We start from the raw sequence: 19,349 nt of genomic DNA, 5'->3' as shown, positions 1-19,349 counted from the left end.
TTTTTTTTTTTTTTTTGACCATTTTGACTAAAATCATCTTAAAATGTCTAATTAACTCATTGTCGCAGTTGACCTGATGCTCCCAGCCATGCTGGCATGACTTAATGTGCCTTCTTTGTGCTTGGCCTCTTAATTGCTGCTTGCAGCTACATACAATATTTATTGCTGTATTGGTGCATATAAAATATTAAATATAATTTTTCCTTGTGTGAAAAAAAAAAAAAAAAAAAAAAACACTTTGGAAAACATGTTTTAATTATTTAACTAGATTTTGCTTCTGGGTAAAGTTATGATTACTCTCACTCTTTAGGTCATATCAGAACAAATAATTAATTATTATATATAGGTATATACTATTAATATGAGAATTAAAAATGTTCAGCCATATAACTCAGCTTTATTAGCATAGAATTGTTTCAGAAAACTAACAGGTGCATAATGTGAAACTCTTCTAACAGCTAGTCTTGTATCTGTATCTCTGTTGTCTGTCTCTTTCTGCTATGGATCTCTTTATTGTCAGGGTATCAGGTGGTTCTTTGCCCCCTCAGGCTCCTGCCAAATGTACCAGAATGCCCTGGGGCTCTGTTCAGTCTCTCCAATATATTTATGGGTGCACTATCACATTTTTAATTAGGGGATAACAAGCACAGCCCTCTGCCGGATTTGTGAACTTCACACATCAGATTAGCTTCCCCAACAAGCACCCTGGCAGAGGGTAGGAGCTTATCTTCCACGGCACGAGGAAGAAAAATGGGGGAGGAGAGAAACAAAGTCAAGTGTCACAACGAGTAAGAAGCAGAAGTGAGGGAGAAGGGTTAGTGTCTTAAAGCACAGGCTTGTGTAGCTCACAGTGTGTGTGTGAGTGTGGCATCACAACATCTGGGGGACTGAGTCATGGAGAAGGACTGCCGAAGCAAGACTGTGCAGGTCGTAAAACCCCCAGCGAGACACTCAACAGAGCGGATGGGCTGACATTTAATTATTTCTACAACGTATGCACATGCACGCTTGGACTCGCACTCTCGCTCCCTTCCTTTCTCATGGCTGATATTGACACCAAGCATCTGGTAATGCCTGTGTGCCACTGTATATGTAACTGAGCTTTGCTAGAACACTGACTTTGCAGCAAATCATCAGGATTAAGATTTTATGGTGTATATGAAATCGCCCCACACACCACAATGTTAAAAGAAGCAGAAACTGTTTTTATCTGCAGTGTCACAACAGCATGATCAGAGTTCAGTCTGTTTAAGACAGAGGCAGGCTGAGGATGAAAGGTTACGGTGATGTATTCATCATACATTAACGCCAGTCGAACAGAGGCACTTAAAAGAGCCAGATGTCTTTCGTGTCACTAAACTGCCTGTCAAATGCCAAAACCAGCTTTGAAAAACATACATTCCTATAAATAGACAAAATGTAGCAATTTGACTACAGAAATACTGAGATAGGGTAAGATACGTAGAAATACATAGATTCAGTGTTCATTTTGACAGCAAATTTTGATTCGTTTTCGTCATAGTCTTCTGACTAAAATGCCATTTTATTTTAGTCATCTGATTTGTTTTAGTTTTAGTCTAAAATATCATAAGATTCCAAAATCTAATGGGTTTAGTTAAACTGTAATGCATTAATTAAGAATTTCTCTAAAATGTCCAAACCCATTATATAGGTTATTCCTGGAGAAGACATCTATTAACCTGTTACTATGAATGATATTAAAATCTGAACATGCAATAAAAACGCAGATTAAACTGCTGTGGCATAAAATTAAATAAAACCACCTCTCCTAAAAAAGAACACATGGTCTTCTTTTCAATTAATGATCTATGCATTTTTATAACAACTTGCATAAACAACATTATTCTTCAAGCAGACATATTTATTTGTATAAATTAAATATAATTAATCCTTATTTAAGCTATTAAAGAGCAGTGAGTGATTTTCTCTGTCTTTTGTTGTTTGATTAATATTAAAGGGTTAGTTCACCCAGAAATTAAATTTCTGTCATAAAGTACTCACCCTCATGTTTCACACCTGTAAGACATTTGTTCGAAGATCGTAACACAAATTAAGATATTTTTGATGAAATCCAAGGGTATCTGAACCACAAATAGGCAGCAACGTCATTGCACCTTTTGAGGTCCAGAAAGGTAGTAAAAACATAGTTAAAATAGTCAACATAATTACAGTGGTTCAACCTTAATGTTATGAAGCGAGCGATGAGAAAAACAATTTGTTGAATAAAGTCATTATTTTTGTTTTATTTTTCCGCACAAAAAGTATTCCTGTCGCTTCATAACATTAAGGTAGAACCACTGTAGTCATGTTGACTATTTTAATAATGTTTTTACTACCTTCCTGGACCTTAAAAGGTTCAGAAACCCTTAGATTTCATTAAAAATATCTTAATTTGTGTTCCAAAGATGAACGAAGGTCTTAAGGGTTTGAGAACACATGAGGGTGAGTACTTAATGACAAAAATTAAATTTTTGGGTGAACTAACCCTTTAAGGGCACAGACGGCAGCAGGTTTGTTAGACTGCTGTTACTTTAAGACGTAATGCTGGGATCCAATACACTGACGCACATCCGATATTCTCGCAACAGTTTACTTTTTCCTAAGGCATAACCGATTGTGTTTTATGAGAATACTCTCCAAAACAGACATTTTGAAATAACGTTGTGTGTATTTGTACATTTATGTGCGAAAAGATAGGAAAGAGAGCTCAATTCATTACTCGTAGGCTGTCCGAGAGGCAGCTTTCTGTGTGCACGACTATGTGCTTCAGGTGTATGTGCACAGAAAACCGCACAGAACAGATCTCACTTTTTTGTCATCACACTTTTTCAGATCTATCCATATGCTCTTGTTTTTCTCCCAGCCGTTTACTTTTTTGAATGTTTTATGAGACATGCAGCAAGTGTATGCCAACTTATAGTATGTCCGCCGGGTACAATTCAAATAAGTGCGTCTACCACGCAGGATATCATTCTGACTGGATCTCTTCCAATACAAATCGTTCATTTTCATCTGGTTTTTATTCATTGACCAAAATGTCAATAGATTTTTGTCATAGTTTTTCATCATTCAAAAATGGTTTTTATTTAGTTATCATCTCCTTTCTGTCTGTGAAAAAATGTTGTAGACGAAAATAATGATGAAAATTATTCAGCAACGGATGTTATCATAGATTAGCTATGTTTTTATCCAAGTTGCTAATTTTATTTTATAAGAAAATTCGGAATAACACAAAACATAAAAAAGAAAGAATAATAATACTAATCATATAATAATAATAATAATATAGGACTATTGATAAACAAGAAATATATTATCAAAATTTCACTACATCTGTATTGGATACCATGCCTCATTTCTACTTTTTAAACTGAGCCATTAAAAATATTATGCAGCAGTATCAACAAGCCTGGTTCATAAATTTAACCTGCTCTCTGTCCACATTGGTGAACAAAAAACAAAGAGGATTGATTGTGAACTCAATTTCTGTTGGTGCTCCTGAAGACGATTGCTCAAACACAAAACTTTTGCCTCTTAAATCCAAACAACAAAGATCCTTCCAGAGGACATTACATCTATTACTGTGTCCTCCCAGTGACCGGCCTACAACCACAGACCCACAGTTCTCATTTCCACATTAATAGAAGCTAAAAAGCATCTTGCAGCTCCCTGCTTGACAAAAATATGAGTAGCATTCAGTAGTCTTTGTCCCTTCTTGTCCTTCAAATTTTTGAAAAAAAAAAAAACATGTTAATCTATCTGTCACCCTGGAGAAAGGCACCTGTGCAATTAACCTTGCGCATATGTAGCGAACAAAGCCCTGCGTTGAGGAGCCAGGTGCATTTTGGATTTGTTTCCCGCCTGCCACTCTTTGTCTGAGAGATTCCCTTTTACTGCAGCTGCAGTGAGTGCATTAGCAGCAGAGTCAACAGTCCTGCCGGTTCCAGCCTCGCACCTGTTATGAGGTGCTGTCTCTCTGGAGGATCTGACACGAGATATGACACTGTGACCTGTCAGCTGGCCTGCTGGAGTGAGAGCTCCAAAGCACTCCGAGAGAACGAGCCCGGACTCAGGAGTAATGAAGAAGATGGATGTGGCACCAGACAGGCATTTTGGAGCGTTTTGCTGGAACAGCTTGATGTGAAAACCCACTTATGTCTGTGTGTAATTTAATTAGGGATGCTCACACATCCCCTCCTTGAGCGGGGCACTCCCTCTTCGAGTTCACATAGGCGCCAGGGGGTCTGGGCCTTAGACAATGAGAAGCGGAAAAAGGGACCAATGAGATTGGTGTTTAGAGGTGGCCAGAGCAGATAACTACTCCACCCAGGTTCTGTCTGTCCCTCGCTCATGCCGTTTGATTGGTCGGCTGGGAGGAGATGGAAGCGGATTAGATGGTGTCGCTATTTCGCAAGCACCACAGACAAAAAAACTCCTGCGTCGATGCCTCGGATAACTGTATGCATGAATAAATAAAGAAACGAAAACAAAAATAAAGTGGACGGATGCTGTACGGCTCTGCATTAGAGGATGTCAGAAATGTTTGGTTAGGAAGGAGGAAAATTACAGAGCAGAAGGAATAGGTAAAGTGTAAACTCCAGGAACAGGTCTGGCTTTTAAGAGGCCGAGCCATTTGCATATTCAGCTCACAAGGAGAAGTAAAAGATAGCTGAGATCTGTCGTACGCGCTCCACATTTTTCTTGCCATCTTTCCGTATGCTAATAAATCACCACAGTGGTTTATCAGGTTGGTGATGCTTAGTGATTGTTCCCTGCTCTCCTTGCCATCTGCTTGCTGAGATCACAGACCACATGAGCCAGGCTTATCTGAGAATACACTTCATAAATCATCGCAGGAGTCCGACACTTACTGTACCTCGTAAGGGATGAGACAAAGAGATCACTGTCTTTCTCGCTATAATGTGATCCCTGTGTATGACAAACAAAACACCTGTGTTTCAAGAACTGTTGTTGTCCTTTCCAAAAACCATCATTAATTTTCTTCTCTGAGGATTTAGACTTTGAAAATGCGATGTCCGGGCTCTGCACAGCGAGCTTAATTATTTTTGAGTGACTGCAGAGTGGCTCTCCAGGTCCGAACTCTTGACGAGAAATTATCAGAATGTAGACCACCCATGGCTGTAAATTAATGACATGCAACAGTGCGAATGTGTGCTCGGAGATTGGGAGGGTGCTGGCGGCGGAGGGATTCTCAGATGTATCCTCTCATTTCTGCTATGACCTGAGGGAGAGTGGGCTAAATTAAGTTAAAGAGGCTTAAAGTGATTAGGACATTTAGTGCTACCCTAATTAGGGTTGGCTGCACAAAACAGCATTACAAAAAGGAGAAAAAAAGTTTCTTATTTAAGGGAAAAAATGACATATATTTGAAGATAGAAATATTCTCTAAAGGAAAATCGGGAAGATGAAAATGAACATTATCATGGAATAATCACAGCCTCTATATCGCTTCATTTCAGAATGTGGAGTCGGACGGGCGATATTAATGGAAACATGATGGGTTTGCTGGATGTCACCATGACTTATACAGATGCTTATCTCGATAAATCAATGACTTCGCTCCTCTCGCGTTATTTAGAGACGGCTAACGCATCTCTGGCCAGACTGATGGTGAAATTCGCCATGCTATCATCACCTTAAGGCACAGGGGCATCCGGCTGCTGATACGGCACAAGCTAATATGCAGTTATTTATTAGAATTGATGCACTACAGCAGATAAGCTTGGCGCCCTTGTTGGCGTCTTTCAAGGTAATGACAAAAATTCACAATGCCAGCAGTCGCGCACTCCAAGATTTCCTGAGTGGAATTTGCTTATGCTTGGGATCCAGCGGGCTTTCTTCGTGTAACGCGGCATTCTTCAAAAGAGGATTGAGCTCCCTGACAGTGGGTGTAAATAACACTGAAGAGCTGATGGGGAGCGCTGATATGCATATAGGACAGACACTCATTTCTCGGCAGCGACACTGAAGCCTGCAGACAGCCCAGATTTAATATGATAGTTAAAATATAGATAATGACATGCCATAGTCGGCTCAGCATTATGCAACGGTACTTATCTGGTCCACTTATTCATAATGACCAACGAGGTAGATGGCATATCTCGATGACTAATTAAAAATCGGAAAGATAATTAGAGGAGAGACAGTGGGGTGTGTGGCTTCTCATGGTTTTCTGTTTGCATCACACAGATTAACATATTCTAAAGTCACGACCTTTAGCAGAATTACCTTTCTCCTAGGAGACCTGCATTTTTAAACAAATCAATTTATTTGAGTAAATGATTCAAAGACTAACTTATAGAGACAGTAATTTATTTATTTCCTGCATTAATCTGTGTTTTTGAATGAATCAATTAAATGTATTAGTTCAACGACACTAGCAGAAAGTCGAATTGAAACATCATGCACCACAAATGCACAGAGTAACAGAATATGTTTATATATCTTTTTTTTTTTTTTGTGACCCAACTAGCTCAACATTGCCTCAACCAATGGCGTTAGAATATTGCGAGGCTCTATAGCCTGATCAGTTGTGACGGAGTGATTCAAATATGTTTCAAAACATTCTTACAATTTTGTTCATTGCCATTGTTGGTGCAGAAATGACACTTCACATTTAAAGACTATGTAAAGATGCCTAAAAAAACGTAAGTGCACACAAATCGCTCTACACGCAGAATGAATTACATTGAACCTATCGACTGCCTGTCTGTGACTGAGGGTGCTGGATGAATGGTAATGGGTTACAGAAAATATTGAGACATAAAGAGCAGTATTCATTCTAAAACCCACTGGTAGACGGACATTGAAAAACAGCTCAACCACACTGATGATGAAAGCTATCATCACATAAAATATATATATATATATATATATATATATATATATATATATATAAAGGATCAAAGGGATCATTTGCACTGTCAGACTGAAAAGTGAAGCTACTTTCTTCCTGACTCTGGCAGATGTGTGCCAGTCTTATTTAACAACATCATTTACTGTACCATCTGGTTTTTATATGCCGCATGAAAGATGTTATTCCCCATGACTCAGCAAGTGACCACAAAGAAGAACGACATTGTAAGTTTTCGAACTGACCTATAGATTAGAAACCCCAGCATTGTAATAAAAAGGGCAACATAACAAAAACATGATCTGAACTTGCATAAATATCTCAAAACGATGCCTGAAATCAAACAGAATGAGTGGACAGATTTTCTAACTTGCCTTGGGTTTGTTACTGAATTGGCTTGAATGAATAGAATTATCACCGCAGTTCTGAATTGAAATGTCCGGAGAGTGGTGCTAAAAGCTCCATCACATTTTAAAATAACTTACACCTACACTAAACCTACCCGATAGAGTTAACAAAACTAGATGTGACATAAAAACGTGCTCTTCGCATTGCAAGTACAATTCTGTACCAGCTGAGCTACCGAGCAAGCTTGTTGTGTCAGTAAAACTGAACATATGGAGCTGGTTAAGTGATGCAAACTCCAAAATATATTTGTTTACAAATCATGCATTATGGTAAAAAAGTGTTTATAGGTCATATAACATAATTGAGCAAAGAGTCTTTATTAATCCTTAATCTGCCCCGTAACCATAATTGTGTGGGTAAACGAAAAAAGTGCTTACTGCCTCTAGTGTTCATTTCTGTTAGAAACTGCAGTGATATGTACGAATTGGTACATATTTTGCGTTTTGCAAAAATGTTGCCACAGGTATGTTTATCCAATGAGTCTGTGTCGGAATTATTGGACAGGGTCATGTCTCTCTTTGTCCTCAGTCAAAACATATCTCCTGAGCCAAATATGTAACATTATATCTGTATAAAACCCCCCCCAACAACAACAGCTGGGGAAATGTTGGAGGGTGAGCACTCGCATTCAAACACATCAGGGGTTTGTTCAAGAATAGAAAGGGACAAAACCATACAGTGAACTTGGGCTCTCGAGAAATTGCACTTCACTTAAAATATGTTGTTATATGGAAGCCATGCCCATACAGCTCAGAGGCAACCTGTGGGCATTTTACAACATTTAGTGACCCTTAATGTGACCCTGAAACAGCCAGCAGGCTGAGAGACAGTATAGACAGGCACACATGAAGTCCTATCAACCCTCAGTGATGTTTTGCAATGAGTAGGACACCCTGTAAACAACATAGTTTCATATCCTTTGGCAAAATGGCTGCCCTGCTAGGACAAAACATATTTTCCTAATAAAGACAGAAGGATTAGGTGGATTTAGGCCTATTTTACATCATTCCCCATTTACTTTCAGCGGGTTAAGCAATTTGGTGAATGCTGAACATCTGGTCATTCTAAGAGAATATGGAAATCCACTTAGAGGAAATTAAAACAAATGGGGGGTCGGGTAATGATTTCATGAGCAATTTCCCATATTAGGATTTCTAATAGTTCACAAGAAAAACAGATTTTACCCTGCTTGCAATGCACATCAATCACATGGCACTCAAAATTGCTCGTGAAACCTTGCAAGGACACATTTCCAGACACCGTCTGTGTGACTTTAAAAATACTTTTAAAAAATGAAAACGGTACAGATATTCATTCGCCTAGCTCCACCGTCCCATCAAACACATCCTCTTAACCCTAAATGAATTAAACCCTCATTAAATATGCATCTCATTGTTAATCATGTGCATGTGAGGGGCATTAGATATCAATTTGCAAAATGACTTCAAAAATCTCTTTATAGAAATAGTCCTTTGAAAAGGCCTTAAAAACTATAATTAATCAAAAGGCCGTCAGACATGGATTCCAATGAAAGAGGTTCATGTTCCAAAAAAAGAGGATATATGTGGATAAAACGAGCGATACAATAGTACTGCCCTATTTAAAAAAAAAAAAAAAAAAAAAAAAAAAGGTACATGCTCACTTTAGCTCCTAGAAAACTCACTCTTGGGAAAACATTAAGAAATGCAAAATTATTTTCTTTTCTGTTAAGACACCCAACCAAGCCACTGAATGGTGTTTGATTACAGTGTTATTGGGTTAATTATTGTTTCCTCTGTCTAATAAAACATATATATATATATATACACATGCCAACTCAGTATTGGCCGACACTGCACACGTGAGCAGCACGACGCATGCGTGTGATGCTGACGCAGGAGTTGGCCAATAATGAGGCGGCGCTGCGCTGTGTCTACAACATAAATAGCATAGGAGAATGACAGGGAAGAAAAGAAATTGTTGAATAAATTTGTTATTTTTGCTTGTTTTTGCGGACAAAAAGTATTCTCGTCGCTTCATAACATTAAGGTTGAACCACTGTAGTCACATGGACTATTTTAACGTCTTAAGTGTATTTTAATGTTTTTAGTACCTTTCTGGGCTTCGAAAGTGGTAATTAAATTGCTGTCTATGGAGGGGTCAGATAGCTCTCGGATTTCATAAAAAATATCTTAATTTGTGTTCCGAAGATGAACGAAGGTCTTACAGGTTTGGAACGACATGAGGGTGAGTAATTAATGACAGAATTTTCATTTTTGGGTGAACTAACCCTTTAAACATTATATAATGCATCTGAATGTCTTACTATATATTGATATATGCAGCCAAATGTACAACAGAATTCACTGATATTCTCTCTCACTTTATATCTAGTGATGACTAAAGCAGTTCAATGATAAAAGTCTTTTTATGGGCTCCGACAAAGGGAAAGAGCTAACTAAAGATGAGGTATTCTTGACTGCACTAGAGGGTTTGTTATCCACTGTCTTTCCATCTGCATTACTACGAGCTCAGCATTCAATGCGGTCACTTCTTAGGGAACTAGCATGCATCAGTCATCCTGCAGAAACACACAAAGCTGAAGTTCTACATGTTTTCTCAAATGTAAGGCCGCAGTAAAGTGCTGGGCTCAGTGTGATATTTTAAGTTTGAGCTTGTGAGAGTGTGTGGAGTTTTTTGGCCAGAGGCAGGAATTTCTGTCTCATTGTAAAGATCAGAATAGCGCAGTGCAGTGAGTATCTCTCATGGCAAGAATTTGCCCTGAATTTGCAAGCTGCGCGAGACATCTTGGACAGTTTTTTTTCTATCATTCCTTTTTAAACTGAACCACACATTTCTTTTCAAAACACAATTTTAGTGGGTTTATATGGACATAGACATTTCAATACGGTGCACAAAGGACAATATGCACTTTATATTCAATCAGTTTTTCTGTAATCCAAACTGAATTAAGCTATTGTCAATATGGCCTCTTTTCATTTCTGAAATAAACTGAGCAAGCTTGCAAAAACTTAATAGTTAACTCTCAACTCCATTTACTAGGCCAAAGGCAATCTGCCAATCCATTATCTGTCTGCTCTACAAAAGCAGTGAACCTGTGATGCTTATCTTTACATGTGACCTACATCTTCTCTGGCAGGGGCCTGTCAGCGCAGCACCATAATGCTGCTGGGTTGCTCAGCACACTCATGTAGCAATGCCACAAATGCTACACTAAATAAAACACACACACAAAAAAATCTGTTTTGTGATTTTTTTTTTTTCATGTATATATATATATATATATATCTTCTTATACTGAGTAACAGCTGTAGCAGGTTATCGCTGCTGAATTTCATTACCTACTGGATTTCACACTGGTGTGTGTGTGGCATTGTAATTACCATCATTGTCGTCAACATTTACTTGACAGATGTCTTCATATTTCTGACACTGCTTTCTTAAACTGCTTGTACATTTAGTGCGAGGGATCAGGCGGTGATGAGTGTGAGTTTTCACAGATAAAGTGTGGCCCTGTTCCTCGTCACCACCACCACCCCTGCAGTGCTTAGCGCCTTGTGAAATTGCGATCAGGGCTGCAGTTGAGCCCCGGTGGGGTAGTAGTTCCTTACCTTTGTTCATGTCAATCAACTGTTTCTTCTTCTGCTGTCTTTCTAGTTTCTCTCGCTCAGCTTTCTCCTTTGCTAGCTTGGCTCTCTTGATCTTCTCCTCCATCTCCCTCTTCTTGTGGTTCTCCCGCACAGCATCCTGAAGTGTCAGAGAGAAATAAAGACAATGAAATCAGAGGGTAAATGAGAAGACTGTGGACGAGAAGGGAAAGAAAGAAAACTCCAGTCCAATTCTACTACTGAAGAAACACTATTGAGAGCACTCTACAATGTGAAGTGACAGACTTTAGTAACAATGGTATGTCCATCCATACACACTGAGGATATTGCTTATCTGCGGGCCCACACTGACTATGCCTGCAGAACTCCACAGAATTCAAACTTCAATCATCCATAAAGGGGAAGATGCCTGTGTGCACAATGTTTATATTCGCTTGTTAAGTTGTGACATAAGAAATTGAGAATGCTATCTCATCTAAGCTGATCTGGGGTGCGTTTCCAAAAGCGAACTATTGTCACAAGTTCCGTCATTACCAATACAGTAGGGCTGCACGATTAATTGCACGAGATTGTCATGCGTGTCTCATCAGTAAAGCCGGTTCTGTGATTAGCGGTAAATGTCCATCACCTGCTTTCAAATGGAGCGGCACTTAATATACAGAGCCGTAGTTCGCGGACAAGCTACGCAATATTGTGTTCATAATCGCAGATGAATCGCTTTCGATTACGAACGCGATATTGCGTAGCTTGTCCGCGAACTACGGCTCTGTATATTAAGTGCCACTCCATTTGAAAGCAGGTGATGGACATTTACCGCTAATCACAGAACCGGCTTTACTGACGAGACACGCATGACAAAAGCATGCGATTAATCGTGCAGCCCTACAATACAGTCCAATAGAGAGATGGGACTTATGACCATAGTTCACCAACGATGCTTTCGGGAAAAAAAAACATTACTGGTGTGCAACTTGAGACAAAACAATGCCACTGACATACTTTTGACATAACGTATGTCAGTGCAGTGCAAGTTGCTTTCAGTTAAAAGCTCAAATGCACACATTTTAGTCTGGGACTAGGATTAAACCTTGTGTGTGAAAGCAGGGGCCAGACATTTAGATATTATCAAATTACATTATTGGATAATTTTTGGAGGGAAATAAATTAAAACATTTGCTAGTTTATTTTAGTATAATAAACAAACTGTCATTCATTTGAAATACTGCATACTGTATTTAAAATGATGCATCTCATCAATTTTGTTCACTCACTTGCCAAATCACAGAATCAGAGTCAAAGAAATTTATCTGAACAACATACTCATTCCTTAAATTACATATTGAATAGGGATATGCCTAAAGCCAAATACCTTATTCGGAAAGGCACAGATAATGGCTTCAAAAAGAATAATGAATTCTACAGAATAACAGAAAAAAAAAAATATTCGGCAGACACAGTTACTCCTGTTTGCTGGGATAACAGGTGAGCCAAGTGATAGCATGATAATACACATAAACATCTAAAATGACTACACGATAATAAATTATTTAAACTGTACAATATGATGCATGCATTAATTAAAATAAGCACAGCGCAATCGCAAATCAAATAGCTGCTTTGTCGTCTCTTCACGTCTCTCAGAAATAAGCTCTCTGTCAAGAGAAATATCAGCTAAGATACTCAATCATATCTATTTTCTACTACACAAACACATACACAACTCAACTCATTTACCACATTTTACCATGTTTAAATCTCATGTAAAGTAAATTCTCAGGCCTGTTTATCTGCTCGTGAACTAAAGGGACACAGTTGCAGCCTTTCTGCTTACATGAATGAAACAATGAGTGTTGAGAAGAGAAAGCAGACAGACATCGTCTAATTGAACATCAAGATGGCTCCTGATACTGCCGTTGTCCCCACTGAGCTACAATCTCCATGAGCATTAATGTGAAAGCAGATAACACAGTGTCCATCCTGGATATTTCCAGTTACTGAATGCCAGGATGTTGCGGCGGCGATGCTGGCGGGGTACCAGCGAGTGGGAGAGAGGCCTGTATACAGAGACGCAGAGATATCGTCCTCCTCCTCTCTTCTTCAGTAAATGCCACGGAGGTGTCAGGCGCTACGAAGACGGCAAGAGGGCTAGACGGAGACGCTCAGAGGGCACGGAGACACAGCAGAGGAGAGAGAATAAGCCACTTCTACATAACCTTTCCAGCACAGCAAAGGTCTCTTCACCCCAGGCCTGTACCACTAACCTGACAGGCCTTGCCTTAAAGGGAGGAATGAGTGTTTTGTGTATGCGTATATGTGTGTGTCTTGTTCTTTCTTGGTACAATATAATGAGTGTCGACAGTCTGGCCCTTTCAGACTCCCTTAGGGTTTCCGACGTGCTTGTCGTTTTCGGTGCTGAGACACAAGGATCATGGGTACGGTGTGGGAGGAGAAAAGTACAGCTCATCATGGTGGTCAATAGCGGAGCGGCCATAAAGCCGGAGAACGGGAGCTCGCACGCTCACTGTCTTTTCGTGAAATGACAAGGACACGGATGTGTGAGAGAGAGAACATGCGAGACAGAGATGTACCTGTTCCACATTTGCATTTTGCTGCAAAACTATAAGTCAGCAATGAATAAACACAATACTTGTTCTAATAAAAAGTAATTGAGTCAGCATGCATATGGCTGTCCTTCAAAGAGTGCGAAAAAGAATTCTATATTCATCTATTCATGGCACGGAGTGACAACAAACATTAGCATAAACAATTCTTCCTGTTATTGTGATTTTGCATTTTCAAACAGAGTATTATGAAGCCACTGAATTATGGGTCTCCAAAATTGACAGTTCAATCTCATTCTTGTAATTGGAGATAGCATCAAACTCATTGTCAAGCTTTAGATCCTTAATTGAAAAATCATTTATTCATAGCAACAAAAATAATTCCTGCTGGCAAAAGTTTTTATAAACAAACAAACAATTCTGACTGCAAACACGATTACACAACATAATTATCTCACCCTCATCAAACATGCAAAAACCCTAATTACCATGGCAACAAACATGTTTTCAACCCTGATCCCAATTAGCCTGGGGCAGTATTTATGATTTTATCAATTTTCTTAATTGTGTTTTAGGTATTAGGAAGCTTTACATGAGATAAACAACACCCAGAGGGAGTGCTTTTGAATATCAGTCTCATAACGCAAAACGTCTGAGCTATTGACTACAAAGGACAGAATTGCATTAGCATAAGGCAAGAATGATGGTGGGATTTTTTTTTTTTTTTGCTGTTTCTATGTAGCACATACATCTGCTTAGGAGAATCAAAATGCACAATTTAGACCATGATCATGTTCTTGCTCACGGACGACCAGAAAAGCATTCATTTGAGCTGCACGGTCTCACTGAAATTTGTATCTCGTGGTCACAGTGCCTCTGACTGTTGCAAATTCAAATCGCATCCCCATCAGTCCACCCTGCCAGGGAAAGCTGATATCTCATGGCTGCAGATACGCTCTATGCAAACGAAAGGTAAAGGTTAGTATAAAAAAAAAAAAAAAAAAAAAAAAAAAAAAAGATAGAATAAAACAGGAAGGACTGAAATCCATGGGAAGTCCTGTTGTTGCCAGTGGTGGCCACCAATCAATATGTTAAGGCAAATTAGGCCGGCTAATTGTGTTTGCACACTAAATAATCCGAAGTCATTAGGAAAGCTGATTGCAGGGGGAAAAGTCTTCCTTAAAACTCTTTTGGTTAATTAGTACTCAGAAAGGGTTATTTAAAAGTGAGAGAGATAGCGCTCTATCTGTCTGTTTATAAATGGACGGTGCCGTAAAAAAACAATTCATTCACACTCTTGTCTTTTTAAACCTGTATTACTTATTATATTTTGACATTGTAGAAGAAAGAAAGAACGTCATAAATCTTCTCTTAAAACTTTTTTTTCTCAGGCATATGCTTAATTTGATCAAATTTTAGCTTTAATTTTGTTTTAATTTGCATGGTGATGTTTTGTTTTAATTTTATTAATTTTTGTTCTGTTTTCTTTCGATATTTTTATTAGTATTTACATTGTCTTGCATGTTGTGCAGCACTTTGGTCAGCATTTATGTTGTTTTAAAGGGCTATATAAATAAACTTGACCTTGACCTTGACCATAAAGGTTTGGAATGACATGAGGGTAAGTAATTGATAAAAGTATCTTCATTTTTGGGTGTATTATCTTTTCAAAACCCTGAGTTAAGACTGAATATTAATAACTCTGACACACACTAAATATTAACAATGCATAAACACAACCATCTTGAGTGAAGAAAATGTGGGAGGATTTGATCAAATTTTCAGTTGGATGAATCACCAACTTGATCTGCTAATAGGAAAGTCGATAATAAACAAGCAATTTACTTTTAACACCAATCAACACGACACACCCACCTGGGAAAAGCACATTTTATGTAAAAGCGCTGTGTGTTGTGCAAGCTCTATATTGGTGAGGCGATGTTCGGCGGGTTTTTGTCCACAGGACTGTTTGCATTACTCTAGGAGAGGGATTGCTGTGGAACTGAATTTGCCAATATGGACTCCATCTACCCCGGGTGTGTTTATGCATGCTGGCAAGCACAGGATAGGATGCTGTCCTTCCAGGCAGCCACTGAGGACTAGATGTCTTTGTAAATATATTCGCTGGGTACATGTGCAGCAGAGTGACACTAAGGAAGCACGCTCCTGCAGCAATCCTGCGTTGTGGAGGTGGCTTTGTAGTCCCTCCTGTTTGCCCAGCCTCAGAATAGAATATCTGAATAGCCTCATGTTACACACGCAGACAAAAATGGTGACTCTTCCCACAGGCAGGGGCTCTATAATTCATGATTATTTTTTTGGGTTGGCCACAACATATGTATTGCCCTACATGCAACACATACACACTTGGCTATTCAATCAACACTTCCGGGAAAGGAAAGAAAGAGAGCGAGAGAAACGGAGGACAAAAAATCCACACCACAGATGGGCATATTTGGCCAAATTTGACAATATTTGAGTTATTTATTTATTTATTGGATCATATCCCCCATTAGTTTTCAACAGGCTGTGCAAGGCCTACAAAATTGCCAAGAGTGAAAAGTGGCCGATGTTGTGTGTGTTGACTCAAATATTAGACTAATCTGAAGGGACACTTCATTAGGTTTAATTGTGATCACTCACAGTGGCTGTGTGGTGGAAAGAGAAAACAGGCAGCAATGACATCAAACTACATCACAATTTCCATTGCTAGCTTTATTGTTATAATTAAGCCAAAGGCCGTCGATAACTGTGTATGTGCAAGCTTACATGTATTGGAACAGATATGACCTTTCACTAACACACACACATGCAGTCTATCGATTAGCTGAGTCATGCTTGTCATGCACCATCTCTGTGGCTCAACCTCTGCTGACTTAACCTCTGGTGTAATCAGTGGCTCACTCAATTAACAAGTGTGATTGTTAGTTCATCACCATCTGCTGCACTTTGATAAGGCATTAATATACTGATATTCATCCACAGCTGCAAGTCAGGATTACAAACAGAAGACGAAGACACAGTGGGAGTGTCTCCCTCTCTCCATAGTTCAAATCTGGCAGTGAACTGGATAAATTGTTGGGACGATCTGAAACAAACTTCATGTGCTGAAATCAAATTTCATTTCTATTGACACTGAAAAGAAATATAGCTAATGGATTCTCTTATCTGAGTGTGAGCGCTTCTTGAGAACGGGCAAGCGGGGCTTTTTTTTTGTCCTACCAAATGGATGTGTCACTCAGGCAATTTAACATACAGCAATGTGGGCTATTTCTGAGGATAAATGTTGATGAAACTATGAGGTGCCATGAATATGCTATGGTGACACGTATATTATGTAGAAGGCTCTATCATAAATAGAAATTTCTTTCATAACCTTTCCTTGCCAAAGTTTCACAAAGTACATCTGCAAATATGTGGCTAACATCCGATCATAACTGGATGTGATGCGACAAGCAATTTACTGTATGTGGCCATATTTAAGGTTTATTGTTTAGTTATAAAATGTAGGATTCTGGACCAATGGGACTTCAAAGTGGACGGGTATATGCAGGAAAACCAAGCGACCGATGGAATTTTAAATGCGCTTGACTGTGAATACATGCTTGGTAGGCCTTGTAGGTTGTTTTTTTGTTTTGTTTTTTTTTACACAGAAAAAAAAGCTAAACTACTCAAAGCAAAAAGAAAGCCAAAAAAATACAATAAATAAGTAAAAATAATATGCATATAGGAGTAAAATGCCAAAAAATGAATATTTGTGGTGCCATTCATGGACATCCAGCCATGTTTGTGTTCTCTACCAGCTCTGCTCTTTCCAGCATTGAAATCTAAATCACTGATAACTTATTCATAAAGAGCTATTCGCTTGAGAGAATAATTTATTTTCATAGATGCCCCTTTTACAGGCATTCAGCGCTGCATCGCAGAGGGAGGGCAGTGTCATGTGTTTCTAGACTTTGATCAGGGTGTATGAAAGTTGGTTTTCAGATATGGTTTTGAAAGAGGGGTGAGAGAAAAGCCTCAGACAAGGAGACCTTGCCATTCATTGCAATGGTTTTTCAAGATTTTGAACATACATTCTGGACATGGCATTATCATTTTTTCTTCCCTTTTTTATTTTGCTGGAAGGGAGATAAAATATAGGAAGAAGCAGGAATATTGAGGAAATATTTAAATATACATCTAAAAATATATCTAGAGACTTTGTGTGGAGGTATTCTGCCCTCCTCGTCAAGTCAACATTTAGGTTCCATTTTAAAATCAATATTATCCCAATCCCATGATGCCCTTACCACAGTGAAGCTAAAAACTACTCATAGTGGAAATGTTCTTTGAACTGAACTGCAAAAGGAGTTTCATGAAATGTTTCTTGTGCAGGATACAAAAGAAATGTTGTGAAATTTTATCAAAACTTTGATGCAAAATATTAGGAAGCTCCAGATTAAAAAATTGTAAATGTAAAATTTCAGTTTACATTTATTTTTATTCTAATAGATAAAAAATAAATTAAAATTTACAAATTAGTTGAAAAAGAACAAATTATTATTCAAATCTGAATAGCTATAATTGTACAAAGGATGAATATTAAATTATTATAAAATATGTATATTAAAATTAATATTTTCAAAAGTTTTCACAGTTCAATTCAACACTAAAAAAATGTATGAATTTTCATGCAAAATAAAAACAAATAATTGTATTATTTTAATTTTACATCCACAATTTAAGACTTTTTTTTTAATATTATAGCTTTCATAAAGTTTCATTTATATAATCCCTAAGCCCCATTTCGGTTATAAGAAGCAAATACGACTTTAAGAACCTAAAAAAAAAAAAAAATCAATTAGCTGGAAATCTCATATCTTCTTTGTACAGTGAGATGTATTTCAAACACCTCCCCTGGTTTCAAACTCAGGCTGGATAAATCCCATCCTATCAGCAATAACCTAGTCCTACCTGCCTAAATCCCAGGTAGGGCTTTTTTGTGACAGGGAGGAGGCGTTGACTTGATATCCACCAAATACAGAAGCTAACGAAACTCTGAAAGGATAAGAAGCTTCTGAGACTCTTTTATCTGCACTGGAACCACACGTTTGGTAATACATTATACATTCCATTCTCAGCACAGTTTATGTATGTTTTAATCTGCCCAATAAGCCCGTCCTTCCATTTCTTCACCCCTGTGAGGAAAATGTCTTTATCAAATATGATAAAATAAGCTAAATCACCACATGCACTTAAGACAAGGCCAGCAGCTTTAGATTTGAGTGGCGTGCTATATGAGGACAATAAAGTGAAGAAGTTAGAGAGAGAATTGTGCTCTCACATTCCAAGTGACAGAAGCTGTCAAAGCAATCCTAAACTTAATCATACTGCTATCCAGCAACCCTGACCTGTGCCATCTAGCTGTGGAGAAGGCATCGGAAGTATTAATTAGAATATTATCTGCACCTGCTCTCAAAGACTCTTCCGGAAAGCCAGATTTATACACATTAGAGAAGGAAATAGAGGAAAGAGAGAAAAAAAAAAAAAAGAAAAAAAAAAAACATAAAATCTCTTCAACCTTGAGGAGTGCAAAGAGCAGAAGATAGAAGCACTCTACTGAGGCGGAACAGGTAAAAGTGCGACTGTACTCACCATGAAGAGGTTGCGGAAGTTAGCCAGGTCTCCGAAGAAGTCCTCGATGCTGATGGTGTGGGGGTCGAAGGCGAAGTAGCTCCCCAGGCTTTCGTAGAGCTTCTGCATATTCTTGTGCATGGTGGAGAGCTTCTCGTACTGCTCTCGCGAATGCTTGGAGAAGCCGTGAGAAAGATACGGTTAAGGAAGGACAAGCAGGGTGTTGTACAGTGATGGATAAACATCGACAAACAAAGCAAC

The 19,349-nt window shown here is 38.5% G+C and overlaps 1 protein-coding gene across 7 annotated transcripts in view; it reads right to left on the bottom strand.

Annotated features, from left to right (window-relative positions):
• Positions 1-19,349, bottom strand: part of diaph2 (diaphanous-related formin 2) — a 441,980-nt gene that overhangs the window by 51,134 nt on the left and 371,497 nt on the right. For all 7 annotated transcript variants that reach the window (XM_048176558.1, XM_048176559.1, XM_048176560.1 and 4 more), the window contains 2 exons: positions 19,110-19,274; positions 10,915-11,050 (listed from right to left, as the gene is read on the bottom strand). In XM_048176558.1, coding sequence (XP_048032515.1) covers positions 10,915-11,050; positions 19,110-19,274 — 301 coding nt within the window. The remainder of the gene's footprint in view (positions 1-10,914; positions 11,051-19,109; positions 19,275-19,349) is intronic.

This window comes from Megalobrama amblycephala, linkage group LG23 (assembly GCF_018812025.1).
Source record: "Megalobrama amblycephala isolate DHTTF-2021 linkage group LG23, ASM1881202v1, whole genome shotgun sequence".
Classification (NCBI taxonomy): domain Eukaryota; kingdom Metazoa; phylum Chordata; class Actinopteri; order Cypriniformes; family Xenocyprididae; genus Megalobrama; species Megalobrama amblycephala.
This window is presented reverse-complemented; position numbering and strand designations above follow the sequence as displayed.